The 22,429-nt window shown below is 40.3% G+C and overlaps 3 protein-coding genes across 3 annotated transcripts; 2 read left to right on the forward strand and 1 right to left on the reverse strand.

Annotated features, from left to right (window-relative positions):
• Nucleotides 1–305: 305 nt before the first annotated feature.
• On the forward strand, nt 306–8,577 carry ddx41 (DEAD (Asp-Glu-Ala-Asp) box polypeptide 41). The gene is made up of 17 exons (XM_003445867.5): nt 306–505; nt 2,116–2,211; nt 2,439–2,589; nt 2,712–2,786; nt 2,913–2,973; nt 3,062–3,198; nt 3,293–3,365; nt 3,446–3,599; nt 4,742–4,878; nt 5,154–5,316; nt 5,803–5,934; nt 6,046–6,117; nt 6,207–6,303; nt 7,298–7,447; nt 7,545–7,616; nt 7,933–8,043; nt 8,203–8,577. Exons 1-17 carry the CDS (start codon nt 479–481, stop codon nt 8,337–8,339), a joined length of 1,845 nt encoding a protein of 614 aa, XP_003445915.1. The 5' UTR covers nt 306–478; the 3' UTR covers nt 8,340–8,577.
• Nucleotides 8,578–8,709: 132 nt separating this feature from the next.
• On the forward strand, nt 8,710–14,114 carry dok3 (docking protein 3). Its single transcript, XM_005467926.4, has 5 exons — nt 8,710–8,996; nt 9,667–9,969; nt 10,262–10,352; nt 12,126–12,313; nt 12,700–14,114. Exons 1-5 carry the CDS (start codon nt 8,940–8,942, stop codon nt 13,570–13,572), a joined length of 1,512 nt encoding a protein of 503 aa, XP_005467983.1. The 5' UTR covers nt 8,710–8,939; the 3' UTR covers nt 13,573–14,114.
• A 5-nt stretch (nt 14,115–14,119) lies between these two features.
• Nucleotides 14,120–15,732, reverse strand: atoh1b (atonal bHLH transcription factor 1b). Its single transcript, XM_005467925.4, has one exon. It carries the CDS (start codon nt 15,249–15,251, stop codon nt 14,466–14,468), a length of 786 nt encoding a protein of 261 aa, XP_005467982.1. The 5' UTR covers nt 15,252–15,732; the 3' UTR covers nt 14,120–14,465.
• Nucleotides 15,733–22,429: the final 6,697 nt, after the last annotated feature.

A 22,429-nucleotide genomic window follows, 5' to 3' on the forward strand; every position in this document is an offset into this window, starting at 1 on the left:
TTCCTGAATCTGTGCTGAGATTTTGTTTTAATATAACATCTCTGATGCTTTCCAGGTTATATTCAATTAGAGAAGATTATCTTAATGTTTCGAATGTAGATTTATACTATACCAGTAATAGCCAAGTGTATGTTGGCTTGTTTCTTCTTTTTTTTAAGAAAAAAAAATCACTTTTGATACTGTGAAAAATCTTTCGTTCGGAAAGATTAAAAACAATACAGTTTTGACAAAATAAAGTGTGGTGTTTGCTTTTTACGTTTCTCTTTTGCTGTATTTACATGAAGCGCTTCGCGATTAAGAAATAGCTCGCTAAGTTTTGACCCTTCCAGCCCTCCGTCCGGTATCAAGACTTCCTCTCCTCGGCGTACTGTGTAAACATGCGGAATAGACACTTTTGTTAAATTGTGTGCTTTCGTATTTTCCCGAAAAACTTTGAAGCAAAGGCATTTAAAAGGACGTTAGGTTATTCCTAAATAAAATGGAGACCGAAAACCGACCTCAAAAGGTAAGTTAAACAGCCATTTAAAGAAGCTACGCTAACTAGGGTTAGCTAACGGTAACATTAGCTAGCTTTAATCTAATCTTCGTGTCGTTTTGCTATCTGTTGGAGTTGAGTGCATTTGGCAACCTTAATAGCAGCAAATTAACGTGGTTGAATGACAGCCGGGTTCATCTTAACTCTGTACAACCGTTTTCATTAAAGCGCTACTATTAGCATTAGCCATGATGCAGTGCTAAAACATTTGCTATAAATACGTAAAGTTGACGTATGTGGTATCAAGCAGTTACAGTAAGAAACAGCATAAATGTGGGCCTGTGGATGTAAAATGAGTACGAAACTTGAATGTTTTTAAAATTAGGTTTCAGTCTTTAATAATTATGATTAGTAAAGAGCTTGTAGGGCAAGAAACGCGAAATGCATCATGCTATGATGTAGAGAAAGTCACTGACGTCCAACAGTCTGAAAAGGGTTAGTCGAGCCAACCACAGTGAGAGGCATTATAATGAAACGGAGAAAGCTTGGGGGAGAAACCTTCCCAGGTGTGGCTGAACTGTAGGCTTCGCTTCAGTTAAGTTCAGTCTTCATGATTCAACAATAAGAAAGAGACTTCTACTGCAGATGCATGTAGAAATGGATGCTACAAAGCATGACTGCTCATCACTGCCTTTGTTACCTGTTGACGATCAGGTTCTGGCTGCTGAGCTGGAGTCAGGTGACACTCCACTTTAACATAACTCTGAGATGCCAGAAAGTTTATTCTGTCCATTTGAATCATCTTTCTGGGATTCCTGGATGATTGAGCATGCATCAAGACATCACTCTGGGTTCTTTTCTAGCTTCATGTTAGCATGCTAGCTGTGCAGATGTTTGAAAGTGTTGTGACAGCAGTATAATGCAGTTAATGCAAGATTACCGTCGTGCTCCTGTCCTTTTGTGAAGTAAAATAAAAAAAAATGTTCACATTTCCACTTCTGTAAAGTTCTCGACTCCTCCACCCTTTTCCTTCTCCCTGCGGGAAGTGAAATCGGTCTATTGTAGGGAAGAAAAAGATGTTAAATTGTAACCACATCCTAACTTTTATCTATCAGTGGCTTAAAGAGAGAGTTTTATATCCATTAGATACTATTTGCTTCGATTATAGCAATGCACTTTATGTTGTTATTGACCAGGCTTCACTGTCACGTTTACAAGTGGCTCAGAATGCTGCTGCTGCTACTCTGCTTACAGGGACATGCAAACACAAGCACATTAATATGTGTTGTTGTTAGTAGGTTAGTACAGTAGTGTGTTACAATGTAATATGGTTACAATAATGCCTTGGAGCCAACACTGCTGACATACTAGACATATGATTTGAGTGTCTATTGATGTTCAGTAAATATTATTTTATGAAATAAGAGTGTGGTTGTCATTTGGATGTCATCAAGAGTCTACCATCATCAGACTCTGCTTTTATATCATCAGCTTTTTGCTGCATAATGTTCTGTGTGGCAACATTTTATTCAGAGGTCCTGGTTGTATCTGTGGAGTGCTAATCTCTCTTAGAGAATAACAGAAACGCACTAAGGCAGCCGTGTAGCTGATAATATATAAATTAGTATATGTTTTCACAGAGATCCCATGACGAGGATGAAAGGACTGGCTCAGAAGGATCGGAGGATGACGACTACGTTCCATATGTTCCAGTCAAAATCCGAAAACAGCAAATGGTAAGTTACTGAGCATTGTTCTGATTGAACAACTCTTGTCATCATAGTGGGAAAAATTGACCTTATTGAGTGGATTGGAGAAATTGACTTTATCTGGTTGATCCACATTAACTGCAGTTTTTTTTCCCTAATAAATAAAACTTCTAAAAATGTGACTTACTGTTTCTCATCACTGCATGTTAACATGTATCAAAATTAAATACATTTATAACATTTTTGACTTATAGCTACAAAAGATGTTGCGCTTGCGAGGGAAGGCAGTGGATGAAGAACAGAAGGACAGTGGGGAGGAACAGAGGGATGAAGATGAGGCTCTTGGTCCACGCTCCCACATTAGTCTCCTCGACCAGCATCAACACCTCAAGGAAAAGGCAGAAGGTATCTAGTTCAAAGCAGACTCATTCTGTGGTCTGATACTTCTGTGTTTAACTATTCAGTTTTTAACTTGACTACACAAGTTTTTTTATGACCTCAACTTGTTTTTATTTTTATACCTAAAGCTCGGAAGGAGTCAGCCAAGGAGAAGCAGCTGAAAGAGGAGGAGAAGATCCTGGAGAGTGTTGCAGAGGGCAGAGGTAAAACTCTAATGGTTGCTGTTTAGCCTTGTTGAATTAGATGTTGGTAGGCATGAGAAAAGTGTGGTAAACTATCTGAATTTGCACAAGTTCTTTTGGCAACTTTCATCTCTCTTCTTCTGTCAGCTCTGATGTCTGTGAAGGAAATGGCCAAAGGTATCATATATGATGATCCTATAAAAACAAGGTAAGCTCCTTATCACAGAATTCCATGTAGTCAATTTCTCTTTGTAGCTTCTTTTTTAATATTCTTTCAACCAAAATTTATTGTATAGCTGGAAAGCACCACGCTACATCCTGAATATGCCAGACACCAGACATGAACGCGTCAGGAAGAAATTTCACATCCTGGTTGATGGCGATGGCATTCCTGCTCCTATCAAAAGCTTCAGAGAGATGAAGTTTCCACCAGGTGACAGCAGACTCTGCCCAGCACATCAAAACGCTGACTCGTGGTTCACAGTGATCATCAACTGACAACAAATCTGTGTTTGTTTTTGCTGCAGCAATTCTGAAAGGTTTGAAAAAGAAGGGAATCGTCCACCCAACACCAATTCAAATACAAGGAATCCCAACAGTGTATGTATAAATAGAAAACAAACGCTGTAATGTAAATTTTATTTTTTCGGTACATTTAAAGGAACCCTGTTTGTCTGTAGTCTTTCAGGTAGAGACATGATTGGAATCGCCTTCACTGGATCAGGAAAGACTTTGGTCTTCACTCTGCCGATCATCATGTTTGCGCTGGAGCAGGAGAAAAGACTGCCTTTCTTTAAGAGAGAGGGACCGTATGGGCTTATCATCTGTCCTTCAGTAAGAAAAACATAATCAGCACATTTATATCGGTCATATCACGTAAATTTAAATATCTGATAAATGTATTCCTTCATTTCTTAAAATGTACCATTGATGCACATGTATGGTTTTTAGACGGAAACTATTACTTTTAATATTATTATTTACTAATAATATATTTTTCAATCTTTTAAAAATAGAATTCAAGATGTTGATAAATGCACAGCAGAAAAACGTGCTGTTCTGGGCTTCAGGGTGAAATCTCAGAGAAAATGGCCACATGTGGGGCCACTTTGATGTTTGTACTCTAGGAGTGCTATCTCCTCAAACTCAAATACTCAAAGTGTATATTTCAGCAGCAAAGTCTCTTTCTAGATACCATGGCCTTGCTACTCAAAAGAAACCAACAACAACAAAACCCATAAAACTATATCTGGCAGTTTAGCCTGAATAGTTTCAAGCTGAACCTCATGACCGGGTTTAAAAATTACTGGTGTCCTTAACTGAACTATAGCTGAAGATAGATCCGTGCTTACTGTCGTAGGCAGGTGTAATTCAGTGGAAATAAAACGGTGCTGCCAAAGATGACAGTTTGACAGGCAGAACAATTATATTTTTGCACCCACGAGGTGATTCCCAAAGAGCTATTAGCCAAAAACCTGACATATCTCAGCGTGATGTAAAATACATCCTTGAAAAATTTGAGAAACTCGACAAAAAAAAACATTCAACCACAAAATGTATTTTCTGTGCAGGAATGTAAGAAAATAACTACAATTTGGCATCTTAATTTAAAAAAAAATGTAATTTACTAATGTTTGTGCTTTTTTGTAAAACGGTAAATTTGGAAATTGATCATTAACAATAATTATATATTAGCACTATAAATATCATTATGATTTTAGAACTTGTGTATACTGCCAAATTAATAAACAATAACATAAAAAAATAATGTAGGTAATTACCGATACTGTTAATTAAGGGCAGTTGTGGCATACTGTGATCTAAATAGAGGAAACAAAGCCTGTTGAAATATTCATGCACTGTGAATTTTCTGTGCCCTTTGGAAAAGATGACATTAGCTTTGAGAAGCTCTGTTTTTCTCATCCCTCTGACTCCTGAATCCTGTGTGTGTTTTATAACCCGGTGTGTTATTGCAGCGAGAGCTGGCGAGGCAGACACATGGCATCATAGAGTATTACTGCAAGCTGCTGGAGGAGGAGGGAGCTCCTCAGCTGCGCACAGCCCTCTGCATCGGAGGAATGTCTGTCAAGGAGCAGATGGAGGTAGTAAAACAGTAAGTACGGCTGAAGGTTTTGTGAAAAAAATCTGGATTTCATCCAGAATTCCCATTTCAGTGTCAAGCAAAAAATTGCACGATTCAGCCCTAACGTTCAGCGAGGAACAAAAAAGTGACGTGTTTTTGAATCGATGCTTTAACGTACAGCATGCATAAAGCTCAAAAGCATTACCACCTAAACACTGATAGTACTACACTACTACACTTTAAAAAGCCAAAATGCCATGTGTTGTTGTGGACTAATTTTCTCTCCAACTCTGCCTTGGTTAAAGCGGTGTCCATATGATGGTTGCTACCCCTGGAAGATTGATGGACTTGCTGCAGAAGAAGATGGTGGGTCTGGACATCTGTCGCTACTTGGCTTTGGATGAAGCTGACAGGATGATAGATATGGGTTTTGAAGAAGACATCCGAACCATCTTCTCTTACTTCAAGGTGAGGCAGTCCTTCATGGCTCTAGCTTTTAAATGTCACAGCACTATTGCAGTAGTTTTTTCTCATCCATTTTTCTGTGTTGTGCTTGCTCTATCCTTCACCAGATAAGTAGCTTTACAAAGCCAGCCTACCAAGGCCAGGCAGCATAATGTTTTTTACACTAGAGAACTGAGATTCCTCTGCTTCTCTCAAACACAACAATAAATTCCTTTTTTCTGGTTTCACAAATCCACACCTTAGCAACTACAATAGGCTTTTTGTTGTTACTACACTCACTAAAGTTCTCAATTCAGTCTGACTTTCACTGCTTTTGAGACATCAGTTTCCAGGTAGTCATAGTACTTTCAGAGGTAATACATTTCTCCATAATATAAGCTCTACTAGCAGTTGCAAAGAAATGTTTCTTCCAGTTGATGCTGGATTTTTGATTTTCATGCCACATTTGTCATGAAAACATTTGCTTTCTGTTTGTGTTTCCTAATCTAGGGTCAAAGACAAACCCTGCTTTTCAGTGCCACTATGCCCAAGAAAATCCAGAACTTTGCCAAGAGCGCACTGGTCAAACCCATTACTATTAACGTGGGCAGAGCAGGAGCTGCCAGCTTGGATGTCATCCAGGTGACTTTGTCTTTCACTAAAATAGTCGTTTGTCTCAGTTTCAGATATGGTTTGCTTTCCAAATACATATGTAAAAATATTAATGAAATAAATGTTTGTATGTGTGTGCAGGAAGTGGAGTACGTCAAAGAAGAGGCTAAGATGGTGTACCTCTTAGAGTGTCTCCAGAAAACGCCTCCTCCAGTTCGTACTTTCACATGTTTGACACTTTTATAAAGAGTTCTTATAAAGAATTAAAGCAACGCGTCACAAGTCCTTTTTCATTCTGACAGGTGCTGATATTTGCTGAGAAAAAGGCGGATGTCGATGCCATCCATGAGTATCTGCTGCTTAAAGGAGTAGAGGCAGTGGCCATACATGGTGGAAAAGGTATGCAGATACACAGCAACCTGCACCCTGTAGTAGCGAGGAGTCTAAATATTTGATTGAAATCATTGTCAAGTGCCAATTCATTATGTGCACCTTGCTAGTACCAGATTGGAACCTTTTTCCTTCAGAGTTGCCTTAATTCTTTATGGCACATATTCAACAAGCTACTGGAAACATCCCTCAAAGACTCTGGTCCATATTGACGTGATAGCGATAGCATCACACAATTACTGCAGATATGTCGGCTGCACATCCATGATGTGACTCTCCTGTACCACCACACCTCAAAGGTGCTCTGTTGGATTGAGATCTGGTGACTGTGGGGGCCATTTGAGTTCAGTGAACTCACTGTTATGTTCAAGAAACCAGCTTGAGATAATATGAGCTTTGCAACCTGGAGCTTTATCCTGCTTGAAGCAGCAAGTAGAAGGTGGATATATTGTGGTCTTAAAGGGAAAGACTTGGTCAGCAGCAATATTTAGGCAGGCTGCAGTGGTTAAATAGTGTTCAGTTTGCACTAAGGGGCCCAAATTGTGCCTCTGTGTGCGACCACCATTAGCCTGAATTGTTGATATAAGGCAGGATGGCAGCATTCTCTGTAAACCCTAAAGATGGTTGTGTGAGAAAATCCCAGCAAGTCAGCACTTTCGGTACCAGTAAGTATCTCATGTGGAAAGTCATTTGCATAATGCTCAGTTTGAAATTCAGCAAGTAATTTTGGCCATGTCTGCATGCCTGACTGCATTGAAATTCTGCCAGGTGTACCTAATCAAGTGGCTGGTGAATGTACTTAGTATGTGCAAAGCCTTATCTTTTAGTTGTTTTGTAGTTGCTCATCATCACCACCAGATGCCATCTTTCTTGCACCAGATGCCATCTTTCTTGCAAATGTCACCTTCATGGTTTCTGCTTCATGGGTTCCGGTGATGCAGAATTGTTTCTGCTTCTTAGAAAAAGCTGTTTTTATTGAGATAAATTTCTGTATGTTTTCCAGATCAAGAGGAAAGAACAAAAGCCATTGAAGCATTCAAAGAAGGAAAAAAAGATGTGTTAGTGGCCACCGATGTTGCCTCCAAGGGTCTGGATTTCCCAGCTATTCAACATGTAGTGAACTATGACATGCCAGAAGAGATAGAAAACTATGGTAAGAGAATAATATGCATATGGCTTTACCTTCATCATGTATTCATTAGTTCTTCTAAAATTTCTCAAGATGATTTGACAAAATGTTCCTATTTCAGTCCACAGAATAGGAAGAACTGGACGATCGGGCAAAACTGGAATTGCCACAACGTTCATCAATAAAGGCTGCGGTAAGGACACAACCTAAAGATAAAATTAGATTGATAACTAAGGAGGGAGAGTAACCTCTCTGAGAATGCTAGCCAGTGTAAGCCATGCTCTATTTATGTTGCTGACCACTGTTAAAGTTTGTCCAGTAATTAGACACTGGATGTCTTTGAAACACCACTGTATGGTTTTAAACGTGGTAATTTACTCATACAGGCATGGCATAGCTGAAGTGGTGCCGGATTTTTACTTTAAAATTACTTATTGTAATAAATTTAGTTAGGTGGGTCAGTGTTTAAGTACAGTTAAAATTTAACCAGTGTATGTGTTTGTTTATAGATGAATCCGTTCTGATGGATCTAAAAGCTCTGCTTGTTGAAGCCAAGCAGAAAGTTCCTCCAGTTCTCCAGGTACTCCAGACCGGAGACGAGACCATGCTGGACATCGGAGGCGAGTTGTCCCACCTCATTAGTTACTCCTTAATCATGTTTTTTGGTTTCTTTTTGAATATTTTTCTAATCACATGTGACTGCCTCGTGTGATTTGACTGAAGCCAGGTGCAGTCTTTACAATCCTTTCCTTACATCAGATTCTTCTTTTTTTCTTCAGGCGAGAGAGGATGTACGTTCTGTGGTGGTCTTGGTCATCGTATTACAGACTGTCCCAAGCTGGAGGCCATGCAGACCAAGCAGGTCACCAACATTGGAAGGAAAGACTACCTGGCTCATAGCTCAATGGACTTCTAAGAGCTTTTTATTAGGAGCAAGATTCTCCAGTGCTGAACAGAACTTAAAAGCATTTCTGAGGAAACTGTACAGCAATGTGTCACATCACCGAAGAAAGGAAGTGGATATTAAAACCCTCCCAACACTGTATATGAGATGAGCGATTGCTTCACCTTTCCGCCAGTTTTCTCACATTTGTTATAAACTTTGTAACATACATTTCTGAAGCTATGTAAATAAACCAGTATATTTGTTCTTGTTTTTCTTTTGTGTACATTTCTTTTGTCTGTGTCTTCTGGAAAAAGTGACAGGTGTGGCATAAGTGTGGTATGGTGAGGAAGTTGCTACAAGATATAGACAAATGCAAAGGGAAGTTGACACAAGACAACAGCAGCACACAACTCATGTCCTTTCTTTTGCAACGTCTAAAATGCAGATCAGAGAGATATTTTATCACACACCAAAGTATGCAAGAAAATAAAGGCTGTTAGTGACGTAAAGGAAACATTTATTCTTGTGGCTAAAGGAACCTAATTTTAACTTCGTTGGTAGTTTCATCTTGACCACAGAGCAGCGACTGGTGTGAGAGACTACAGGTTTTCACAGTCAGCGCTCACAAGCATGGAGGTCATCTTCAAGGAGGGAATGCTGCACCTTCAAGCTGTCAAATTTGGAAAAGTAAGTTTTATAAGCATTCATCACAGTTGGAATAAATCGACTGTTGTTTCTTACCTGCTAGTTGATCAAAAGATATTAGTGACTTTAGTAGTAAATCTAATGAAAATGTTTAGTCCAATTTAACTTCTTAAACATGGACGTATCCAATAGATGTTGTATCTCAAAATCATTTTTAGTATTTCACGAAAGTCTAAATCTTTAGTGTTTAACCGAGCGCTCTTGCACTCAGATCAGTGTGAGCGTTTCATCCTTTAACCCAGTTTGTCAGCAGTAGAGTCACAGGAACATTTAACCTACGTGAAAATGAATAATCCTTCCGCTACATTAAGTTAGAGAAAGGTGAGTGTGAAGCTAAATCTGCTGAATATTTACAAAGTCATGCGTGGATACGTGGATAAAATCATAAAGATCTGATATTTGTTCTTTTATATACTAAACAGTGTTAAATATCAATAACCAAGACTTGCTATACCTGGGTATCATAGTATTTAAGTCTTACAGCTGTTTTGTATATGTCAGACTGTGGTTTGTGAACATCCTGACATCATTGAACAGCGGTTTATTTGTTCTGTGAAAGTAACATGTGATGGACAAAGTAAAGATGCCTTTCTTGCTTAATATGTTTTATTACCTCCCACTTATTAATAGTCACTTTTTATCATTTCATCAGAAAACATGGCGGAAAATGTGGATGGTGCTTTATAAACCCAGCTCTCAGGGGGTTGGCCGATTGGAGTTCTACGCTGTAGCTGACAGCAGCTCTGTTACCGAGCAGAAAAGGATGGGCCGGCAGAAAACACCAGAAAGAAAAGTCGTGCGTCTAATTGACTGTCTCAGTGTCACGTTTGCACCAAAGGAGTCTTGCCCGGCTGGCTGCACAGCCTTCTACCTAAACACCACACAGGCAACCTACACCTTAGCCTCCACATCAAGCCAGGACTGGGTGAATGCCCTCTGTCTTCTAGCCTTCCAGGTATCACACATCTCCAATCCTGACCAGTACAACTATGACCTTTCCTTTTATATCACTGGTTAGGTTTTAATTTTTGGGAAAGGTCAGTAAGGACAGACTCTGCCCATATCCAAAGACACAGCATAATAAGGAAGTCAATGCAGTATCTGTAACTTCTGTCCCTTTTACTTCTCTAATTCTTGTGCTTGCACAAGCTATGTACCTTCTTGCATCTTACCACTTTAAAGTCATAAAACAGTGATAAGAGGTACTTGTACACTCCATGTAATGTTTACCATGTCACTGTTTACAGAAGGATCCTGGAGAATCAGACAAAGGGGATTTTGAGCAAGGAAATGGCTTGACCATGGCGGACAATGATCTTTACGCATCTTGGAAAAGCGGTAATGCACGCACGTCTACGCATGATAAGTGATCAGGCACAAGAAATCGAAAACAAATAAAAATGTGCAGGTCCTATTTCTGTTGCTTGTCTATTCGTCCTGCACATACCTGTTGAACTCTGTGTATTGGTTAATAAGAGAGTGCATGAAAACTACTAGTCTTAGAAGATGAGGCAAGAAAAAGGGGAAGGTTGATGTAATTTTTTTTCCCCGAAGATACCAGGAACTATTTTAGACTTTTCTTTATTTTACTAATATTTCACTAGCAGGTACTATTCACACCCACAGCCAGTATGGCTATTTACATCCAGGAGCATGGCACAGAGAAGCAATCAGGTGTCCATAGTAATGCTATTTGCACACAGGAACACATTGCCAGAACTTCTGGTACAAGTAATATTAACTCAAGGTTATTGTTGTGAAAGGGTCTATTTTAATTAAAATAACACACTTTGAAACCTAGTTTCAAAGTAAGGATATAATAGCCAAAAATTAGATTTGTTGTTATTACTTCTAAATTCCCCAATAATAAGCATAACTAGAGAGCTATGACTATAGAGCTAAAAGTATGGCGTTTGACTACTTTGTCAACGCCAATCTCCTCACGCAATCAGCTTGTATTTTACTGGTGTTTCATTTTAGCAAGTTTTTGCTACACTGCTAATAGATTTGAACAGTGACAAAAATACTTTGACTTACTCCCCAGTGATAAATGTGGCCAGCCGTTTCTTTATCAGAGTTTTATTACAGTGTAGTAGCTCACATTAAATTTTCAAAGGCTTTAATGAGCTTACACAACTTAACGACCTGTGCCACTTTATCGCATGTTTTGAGGAAGGCACTTGCAGGGTTGTTTTTTTTGTTTTGTTTTTTGTTTTTAAGCAGGAAGTGATATAAATGAAAAGGTAAACAACCCCTGCAAGGGCAGTTATGTTCTAAAATGATGAATACGTTTGCGTCCTCCCCACCAAGCGCAGCATCACTGCACAGCCCTCAAATACACGTCAGACAGGTTAAGAAACGCACCACAAGGGTTCATCGTAAGCAAAACCACAGCTTAAGACAGACTTCCTGTTTCAAAGGCAGCCCGCTTTACCCAGTGTTTTTGCCTTCCCACAGATTTTACAAGCACTAAAGTTAGATCACCTTCAAACAAATCCTTTAACAGTCTGTTTGACTCTCTGGTCAGTGGCGTTTCTTCCAACACTGTAGCAAAATTACTCAGCCGGCGTCAGCAGGTAACTTGGTGACTGCACTGCTTCCACAACCAAAGGATATAATAATTAGATTTATTATTATTACTTGTAAATTTCCCATTAATAAGCATAAACCTGTGAGTATATTATAATAAAAAGGAGATATTTCAGTTGGATAAGCAGAGAAGAAAATGGATGGAAATATTTCACAGCATCATAAATTCAAGACATCAGCAGAAATTCCCTATATATATGGGAGCGGGCGCTACAGCCGCTAATTTATTCAAACATGAAAGCCAGAATGTATCAGCGTCAGCAAGCTCTGACTTATACAAATGTATTTCTCTTCATTTCCTAATGGATTACACTTCTCAACAATCCAGAAAAGCCAGTCTCACAGAGAGATTAGTAGAAGGCAAGCAATTTTAAATCAGACTTTTTCAAAATTAAAAAGTATTTGGTGTGCATTTATTTCCTGTGCTGCTCAGACCTCTTGTGGGGGAAAAAAAACCCCAACGTTTTGTGTGTAGTTGCGAAACACTAACCCTTGTGTGATGTCACATGTTCCTGTCTTTAGAGCTGACGCTTCCTCCAAACCAGTACCAAGTAACCATCCAGAGCACAGAGGCATCCAAGAGGTGCAAGCTGTCTGGGAATTACCTGGTCTCCATAGAAGGGGAGGCAATAGAGCTGCTGGACATGAGAACTTGTTACCTCATCTTCGACTGGCCATACAAGCTCCTACGCAAATTTGGTCAGATTGAGGTAAAGCACTAGATGTTGTGCAGTCCCTGTACTGACGATAAACCAGGTATTCCAGTGGGTTTATTTAGAATTTCTCAAAGGGAAAAGCTTTGTAAAACACACTCATTCATTTTTGTGCCAAGAGTTGGAAGAAAAAAAATTACTACTACTCTGTTTGTACTCTAAATATGAAGCGACAGCCAGCAGCTTGTTAGCCCAGAAACAGAGGAAAACAGCTAGTCTGGCTTTGTTCAAAGGCAGCAAAATCTCTAAAGCTCACTAATTAACATGCTGCTACTCGTTTGTTTATTCTGCTGCAAAAAAAAAAAAAAAAAGCTGAAGTATTGCATATTTTATAAAATGGCAAATGTATTTCCTAACATGTGCATCTTTGGTTGTGATTGCAGGGGGGATTCAGCATTGAAGCAGGCCGTCGCTGCAAGTCGGGACAAGGCGTGTTCATGTTTCTGACCCAGCATGGTCCCCAGATCTTTCAGACTATATCTAAGCAGTGCACAGTGGAGAGGAATACAGCGGTGCAGCCTCCCAGTGCCAACAGAAGATCGCTAATTGAGCCGTTTCCCACTCCCCCACCTGCCACAGCTCACTCTTTCGTCGACCCTTCCATCTACAGTTTTGCAGATGTTTCTGCCGACACAGAGGACAAGTTTGCCAGCGATTACCCCATTTATGACGACCCTGTGCAGCAGGTAAAACAGCTATCGCTCAAGCCTCCTCTCTTGGGCAGCAACGAGGCTGTGGGAGAGGAAGCTGAGGATGAGGACGAGCAGGAATGGTGCCATTCCCTGGAGGCTCTAAATATGGATACCATTATTGAGGACAGCATTTACTGCAATTTACGGAGAGGCACGCCTCCTTTGATGAGAAAAGCCGAGGCAGATAATTCAGATTGCATTTATTCAGGGATAAAAAAAGTCAATTCTCTGACAAATCTCCAGCAGGAGCCTTCCTATCCCCCCTTACCATTGCCTGTACCCCCGCCTCCTCCCTTATCATCCACTTATTCCTTAGCCAAACCCCAAAACCAGCCTGCACTCCCTGTGAATAACTCCTTCCAGCCAGAATACAATACACAAGCAGACTACGATGAAGACGACTTGAATGAGACTGAGGAGGCCAATAGCTCCTCTGCTCAAGTTACCCCCTCAGAGGTGCCTGGCAGTTTTAAACACAGGCTGGCAGAAATCATTTCTAAGGACTTGGCAAAGTTCCAGCCTCCTCTTCCCTATGGACCAGGCAGCCTCACATTTTCTCAGTAGACTATCAGTTAACAGACAGACTAGACAGGACAATTTTATCTGTGATAAATTGTCATAAAACACAATTAGTTTCTTTACTTCTATAAAATCCCCTCCACTGGGAACATGCAGTTAGGCATTCTGGCTCACAAGTGTTTGATTGTTTTTGCAGCTTGTTATATGAAAGATGCATCTGGAATACTTTTTAATCTGTGAATGCTGTTGCCAAAAAAAGAGATTTATTTTGTTTTCTTCTGCGGGAATGCTAGGCGAATACCTTTAATGTGACATTAGCTGAGAAGTTGGGCGAGCATTCGCCCGGGCTGTTTCATAATGGGAAAGCCGGGACGGAAAACAAACAACGTCGCCTTATGTTTAATGCGCTACACATCATCTTCATTATCATCCTCTCTGGAATCAGTTTGGTTTCTTAAGCAGAGTCAGGAAGGGTTTGTCACATCAACTGTCAGCTGTAAAACAGAGTGGAAAAACCAATAACCCACATTGTGTAATTACTGCATGTATTTGCTGACAATATCCATATAAAAACCACTTAAAAAGCACACTCTTATGTTAAGTATATCTTTATTGTACCAAAAGAGTCATCATAAAATACGCTATACATAAATAGAAAAATACTTGTTTATTGTTTTTTTGTTTGTTTCTTTTTTTAATTTGACAAATGTCACTAATGAAACTGGAAATGTGTCTAGTAATGGTTCAGAGTATAAAGTGCATAAAAAGGGCCTGCTAGAGTCCATCACATCCAAGCAGGTGTTTCTGAGTTTTACCTGTACTTTTACCTGTACAGGCAGTGCAGCATCTAAACTATTATTAAAGACACGACTGTATGCTGTGAGAGCGTCTCTGCTGGTCAGGTGATATCTTCTGCCTTGTAAAGAGCTGCAAACAAGTTAAAAGTCATTGGCACTGACTTTCTGCCACTGTTTCCCGCTTTGACCCTCCTCTGCGTCACTGAGATGTGAAGATTCCCCATCGCTGCTGCTTGAACAAGTGCCTGATTTATTTGATTCCATGTCAGATGTAGGTCCAAGTAAAATCAGATGACCAATAGAGGCGGAGGGGTCTCGCTGCTCTCCGGTCAGAGGTTTCGGGGACTGTGCAGGGGCTGCTGGCCGCAGAGAGTGAATCAGACTCCTCCTGGAGGTCTTGTCTCCAGAGCCTGGACGAGGACTCCTGCACTCCGGGTGAACCACGCCGGCCAGGAGCTCAGAAAGCTCTGTGATGTAAATCTGCGCCATCTGGAGGGTGTCGTATTTGGATAACTTTTTCTCGTTTTCCAGGGAGGGGATGACACTCCTGAGCTCGTCAAACGCTTTGTTCAGCCCGTGCATCCTCCTCCTCTCCCTGGCGTTGGCTGCGACGCGCCTGTGTCTCTGAGGGCCGAAGTGGCTCGTCTTCCCTCCATCTGGCGCCTTAGCAGGGTCTGTCTCTGTCATGCCTTTGGTGGTAACGCGGTCAGTGAATTCGGTCACTGGCACAAGTTTCTCCCGCGAGATGCCCGCTGCCTCTGCAGCCGCGTGCGCGTCCCTAATTGAGAGCGCACGGATTGAAGTGGAGGAAATCCAGGCTTTGGAGCTGATGTGGGCCAGGTTGTGCTGCTGCTGGTGATGCTGCTGCAGCAGAGTGAAGTCCTCTGGGTACTCCGACCAGCTCGAAAGTTCTGCTTTTGCAGCCATCACTGCAGTGTCCTGATGTGGTCGTGCACGGCAGGATATAAAGGTCGCACTTTCGCTTCGGCCGGTGCCCCAGTCTCTGGAGTAGTTTGCGCTGCGCCTACAATTTATACAGCCTCCCCTTTAGTCACCTTGGTGTCACTCCCAGCCCGCAAACAGCCCTGACAGCACTGTAGCCTCAGGAGGCAGCAGCCAATCGCACAATCCCCTCTGACCCTGTCTGTCAAAGAACAATTAGACAAAGCTCGACTTTTTCTCCTATTGTGCATTGTAACTCAATCACGACCTTGTTATCCTCAAACAGAGAGGAGTATTAATCATTTAAGAGCGTGCAATAGCCGACCTATGCTCTACCTAACGAAGCTCATCCTACTCATGAATGAAAATGTATAGAGAAAGAATGATTTTGTAATAAATTAAGTTATAGTCTATGTAATATTAATAAACGCGAGCTTGTATGGAAAAAGTTTGTCATCTTTTTAATTACACAAGTGTGTTAGTCATATTTCTGTAGTAAGCGTGTATTTTTCTATAAAGTAGTATTCATCATCATCATCATCCTCGTTCACTGGTCCCTTTCCATGGAAAATGCATTTCGGCTTCTTTCTCACGAGCGCAGTAACCGACTCCTGATTGGTTCTGACCCGCTGAGAGCTGTGGTTGTGGAAAACAAACGTCCAAGTTTGTTCTCAAACAAACAGTAAAAGGCGCCCAATCATTCTCGGATTATTTGCAGAAGAATAATAAAACGAACAGGTGTGAGACAAGGATCGAGACACACCTATAGCGGAGGCGCAATAACTGATAAGTTGTCTGAAGGCGATTTATGAACCATTAAGAAAAGTTGGAAAGAAAAAAAAAACCCCTCCGTCATTTATTATTTATTGCTGTTATTTTTTGCTGTTGTTGTCGTTACAAGATTAAGATTTTTTCCCCTTTCAGACCCAGCCTCGAAGGAAGAAGATAAATTAGGCTACAAATTTTTGCTCAGGGTCACGTGGCCCCTGCCCTGTGCCTATCAGCTGGTGTCCCTTGGCACCGCTCACAAGCCACGCACCTCCGAGACGGTGTCACCCACGTCTCCCATATGCTGCCCACGGCGCTCACTGAGCTCTGACTCTGACATGAGAGCTAATCATTCATTAGGGCATCAATTACGGCGGAGAAACAACTTCAGCACCGGTGGCGGACCTGTCCGCTGAGAGATCTGAGATGCTGTAGTGAGGAGTGACTGGGACAAATTTTGCATTCAGTGATCTCTCTCTCTCTCTCTCTGTGGTGAAGAAAATCACCGTGACCTGCCTCGCCGCCAGCAGTTTAATGAGGCCTGGTCTTAGTTGAATAAATCGGCACGTTCTTCGTCCCGGGATGTCCATTCTTTTTTTTCTTTTTTTTTCTTTTAAAGAGGGCTGGGGGGGCGGGGGGCTACATGAATATTTCATTCCTTTAGCCCCAGTGCCAGCGCAACAGCCCGCAACCCTGCGTGCAGGCTTTAAAAAAATGCAGCTACACTTCCCATCTGGTGCGGGCATGAGGGGGGGAGTGGCAGCGGAGACCGAGGAGGTGTGAGGAACATTTCTAAGGTCAACTTGCAGTGACCTTCTGTAGGAGACAGGCGAGGAGGAAGGGAGGGGGGCTTACTTTATCTTTACTTGAATACGTTCTTCTTGAGTGGTGTTAGGCCACTGTACATCACTGTGACTAAATGATGCAATGACCCTGACTAAACTAAACAAATCAACTCTGTAACTGTTTCCTGCTGAAAATGCACAATACAAAAAACACGAACCTCAAATTGCACAAAAGTGTTTTGCAAAAAATTCCTCAGCAATTTCACAACACAGTTCATGGCCATTGTGGCTGTTGCTGCTTTGTAGTGCTGTGTTCCCATATCAAGTAAACAGAGGGCTTACTTGACTTTTAACCTGTAAAGCAAGTGTATGTAGGGGAGAGCAGCAGTGTCATGAGTTATGAGATGAGCATCGTAATTTTTTAAACACATCTGACCACATTCTAATGACCATGACTTCATTGTGATTTTTACTTTCCACAATACTTGATAAAACATACCTTTCAGCTTTTCGTGGATTTTAATACTGGGGTTTTTGGAGACCTATCTCTATTCTACTAGTATCCACTTGACTCGGTTTGGTTGTTTTCCATTACAACTAAGTGTGCAATGCGACCGAAAGTTCCACAGTGTCATTTGTATGTGACACAAACACAAAACAGCAATGGAGAATGACGAGGCGATGGTATAATGCTGCTTGGTCTATGGTTTTTGTCAGGATAAGGGGACCACAGTGTTCGTTTTTTGTGTAGCCATTTCCCTCATTGCTGGGTTTCAAAAATGGTGGTTTTGTTTTTTTTGAGGCAGTTGCTCTTAACTTGTCAAGTGATGCTGTTGACTGCTCAATAGGTGGCATGCAATCTGTTGACGGCACATTTTTAGATTGACTCAGCTTTCTTGGAACCCAGGCTGAGCAGTTACTAAACAAGTACTTGGTACCAGGTGCTACCATATAACAGAAAACTCTACAAACTGAGTTGAGTCAAGCCAAGTAGGTACTATGGAAAAAGAGACATAAATGTGTTTGTCTTTAAAGCACTTTGGGTCAGCTTCTGCTATTTAAAATGTGCTATTAGCTATAACTAAAATAGACATGACAGGCAATAAAGAAAAAGTTCACACATTTTTTTATAGGACATGCTTCAGGTGTAGTTATCATTTTCCCAAAAAAATATTTAACACATTTAACACATCATATTGAACTTAGAGGACAGAAATAAATATTGATCATATTGCTATCCAACATCAATAGCGGGACTGGTATCGACACTATCGATATTTGGATCTACCTGCGCACATTTATTGCTTTGTAAACAGTGAATAACAGACAAAGTTAGGTGGTGATGTAGCCCTGGCACAGATCCCAGTGTTTACTCCTTACCCTTGAATCATCCACAACCTAAACTCAACCAGCCAACCAACAGCAGAGCCCACTTGAGTCAACACATCTTTCCCGTAGCTGCTGTTTAACTGGCACTCAAAACCTAAGTTGTCGCACTTGTAGGTGATTGCAAGTGGAAGGTACAAGTGCCCTTTGACCGGTTCGTGTTTGCTGGTAACTGAACTTTGTAAACACTGGGGACTTTTTTTATGTGTTGGTTATTCTTATAACGCTGACAAATAAGTCAAATGCCATAGTTAAAATTATTTACATTAATGGTGATATCACTGGGGATGGCTTACTGCTGGGTGACTGTGGCCCTGAGCAATCTTTAAAACTATTTTTAAGGTTTTTTAAATGAGGTGTGAACCATATTTATATGTGAACTAAGTTCACATATAAATATGACTCTCTACTCAAGATCAATTTTCTTGTTTCCTGGAAACAAATACAACAATACCTGGGTAGGTATTGTTGTATTTGTACAACAGGAAACGAGATTTCTGTGTGTGTATGCAAAAATAAGCAAAGCATTTACTTAAATGACTAAGTTCACTGCACTTCCCGACTATTTGGCTAACACACCAAATTACGGTAGAACTAATATTACACAATACCAGCAATTACCTGGAAATTATGACCCAACAAAGCATCAACAGAATAACCACAGGTCTGATTGTAATATGTTCTTAATAAACAAATAAATAACAATCAACACATATAAACGTGCTTTTGATGCATGCCTTTGAATTCCTGGCGTCCCCTTTATTTTGCTCCACCCACTGAATCGCATCTAACCCCGTGTTGAGCGCGCTTTAAGGTTGCCTAGCAACATACAAACAGCCACACTAGTAAACTGTAGCTTAGCTGTTGGATTTCCTTCCTCGTCGCCTCAGTGGGGATGAATGCTCTATAAAGTGCGCCGTCGTTTTGCCTTGTATTTTAATTAAAGACCTGTTAATTTCTGAACAAAAGACTGTTTCATTTTTTCTCTCGTGCACCAGGAACAGTGAACCTCTTGATGTTCGGCGGAGTCTGGTCTGTAATTATCCTCTCACACCCCGAGCTACGGAGGTGGTTCTAGTGAGCAAAGAGAGAAACCGTAATGCCCGGGTTTCAGGCGCAAATTAGGACAATTAGTGGCCTCATTAATTTGGGAAAATGGAAGTAATATTCTAGTTAAAGTAACGGTTCATTAAGTCAGTGCTATCTGTGGCAAAAGGCTAATTGATGAACTCTGAGAAGGACGGTAATAATGAGAGAAGACTTTTTCTCCGTACAGTAGCACTATTAGGGCTTTCAGTTTAATACCTGCTAATTTAGGAACAATATACTTGAGTGGCCGCCCCTGTCATCGCGAGAAGACCTCAATTGTTCCTTATTGAAATGGAAGAAAATGTCGCGATGCCTGAGACAAAGTCACTGCAGGGTGCCGTTTAAGTACGTGGTTTGGAGTCAGCCCTGCACCACTGATCACAGGTGTTACTGGATACCTTCCTGAAGACACGTGTCACGTGTTTTCTAGCCTACTTTGATTACTCATTTCCACACTTCTCCTCATCCTGTAGATCACACCGAAGCAGTACCAGAATGTTTTATTTACTTTTTTACAGCCATTAAAAGGTTTAGTTTCTAATTTGTTGTGGTACTGTCACTGAAATAGATGAGAGCAGTGGCTGAAAGTAACACCTGGTAAAAAAACAACAACCTAAAAGACTAAATTATAAGGCTATTTCTATATCACACACACCCTACTAACCTATGATTATATAGATATGCATACATATTTATATATATATATATATGCCTGTGTGTGACTGTACTAGATTGCAGTATGTGCAAAAGGCAGTCTTTATATTTTACAGGAAAATGGGAAATGAGTTCAAGGATTTATTGAAAAATGTGCAAACACAAGTGGAAATGCAGTATATGAGGTAAAAACAGAGTTTGTAAAAGTCTTAACAAGCGTTAAAGTCAATATTTTGTATGACCTCCTTTATTATTATTATTATTATTATTATTATTATTATTGTTATTATTATTATTATTATTATCTTAATCAAGCTTTCTTGTATTTTCTTTAGGTAGTCTTCAGGAAAAGGTTTTAGTTCACTTGCAATGTGTTTTGGGTTACTGTCATGCTAAAGTTGAGGCCAAGCCTCTGGGGAAGCCAATCAATGACTGATAATGATAATGCCGTTTTTTTCTTCCTATTTCTTAAATCCTTGACTTTTAGATCCTGTTCATTTGCTGTAGGTATTTTGTTTTTTATGCCCACCACTTTGATCTCCGCTTGTCTAGTTTTCTCAACCTTTGTTAAGGACACACTGCACACCATGCTGAGCTATGTCAGGTTTTCTCTGGAAATCACCTTGTTGGTGCAAAAGTAGTACTTTATTTCTGTCAGACTGAGTTATCTTTGGCATTTCTTTGTAGATTCAGCTAAAGAAATAGGAACAAATTATGTGTTTTCACAACACGTCTAAACACACATTTTAAAATGAGTTCTTTGCTAAATTGTCTGTTATGTGTCATCCACTGATTTATGTGCTCTTTCTTTTATATACTTGAATGATACAGGTCAGCGTTGAGTGGCTTTAAGAAAAAACCTTCAGAAAGCCTGGAGAACTACTGCTCACAAACCACATTAAAAATAACGAGAAACTCTGGCTCCCAAGAAGCAAATATAAAGAAAATGAGAGACATTTAATCAGTAAAGTATTTAAAATAAATACATTTTACTGGTAAATCTATATCATATTTAAATAAAACCTTAGTTTCCATTTCCACAGCCTTTTTTTCCACTCTTGCCACCTTGTGATGCTGTGTGCTCTCATTAGTGATGAATCCATCTTTAAAACTTTCAGAGTGTTTAATAAATCTTAAAAAAAGGAAGAGTTGCTTTAATGGGTTCTCCTCAGTGTTTTGCTTCATGTATGACGGGCTGAAAATGCAGTGTTTGAGTGCGCTCTTTTCATGTACCAGCACACCATATGGCAGATAGGCGAATGCAGAGTGGGCTGTAAAGACCCAGTCCATCAAAAGAAGAAGAAAGGCTTCCAGACACTTGAGCATCAGGGACTCTGAAAGCTGTCAGCAGTAGATAGACACTTATAGTGTGTAATGGATGCTCAGGCTATTGTGCTTTCAATAATACCATTATATGATGTTTTGATGGGCGGACAAGCACACGAGTGAACTAAAACCTCTACTGTCTCAGCTTATTTTTTTATCATTAAGGACTTTGGCGGTTACCAAAAGCAGCACTGGGTCCTTATGAAAGTTATTGATTTTAATTAGTGCATTAAAAACATATTTAGGATTTTAAAAAATTGATGGAACCAGGAATTAGTAACCTAGTTTTCATTTTCATGATAACAATTTCTAATTTTTGCCCTAGCAAAGGCTTTTCGTGCCACCTTCAAATTTGAAAGCTACCAGAGAGCGCGCACACACTCACACACACACAAACACACACACGCACACAGTCTAAAACAGTGACAGGTTTTAAGGAAAATATTATTTATTGTGTGGCTCGTGTATTGTATTGCATTACATTACATCAGATATTTTTATTTTTCAGGTCACACATGAACTTGAATTTTTCATCATGCAGTTCTTGCAGCATTTGAATTATATGTCAGATTTAATGGTACTGTGTCAAAAATGTCTCCCCTGCTTGTTTTGGTTATTTTATGGGATTTGAGGGATTTTTTTCTACCCTCTGGCCATGCTATACCGAATTCTAGGGTTGCAAACATGAACAGATGGGTTATTTGACAGTTAATGTAAAAATTCTAGGTGAACAACTCACATAGTTGCAACCACTATCTGTTAATAATATAAAACATTTATGAGAGTGGGTCTGAATTCATATAAAATGGAAAAAACACCCCAAACTCATGTGTTTCCACCAGTTACCACCAGATGGAGACAACACAATATACATGCCACAGGCAGTCACGATGGCACTCAAATCAAATAAGGGCTTTTCATTGTTCAGTCTCAGAAACAAAGATGCTGATTATATAAACACCATTACACACTCCTCAAGCTAAATGAGCCTTTAAGTGCTGATAGGGTTATTTACCAGCCGCCTGCCAGACATAAATCCTGTAAGAGATAGGCAGTTGTCTGAGAAGGGGATATCTCTGGAGGCTTCAGCGATGGTTTGCAATCAGAAAGCTATTTACTGTGAGGATAGAGATGTGTATCGTGTAATAATAAAGC

This window comes from Oreochromis niloticus, linkage group LG2, assembly GCF_001858045.2.
Source record: "Oreochromis niloticus isolate F11D_XX linkage group LG2, O_niloticus_UMD_NMBU, whole genome shotgun sequence".
Lineage (NCBI taxonomy): Eukaryota > Metazoa > Chordata > Actinopteri > Cichliformes > Cichlidae > Oreochromis > Oreochromis niloticus.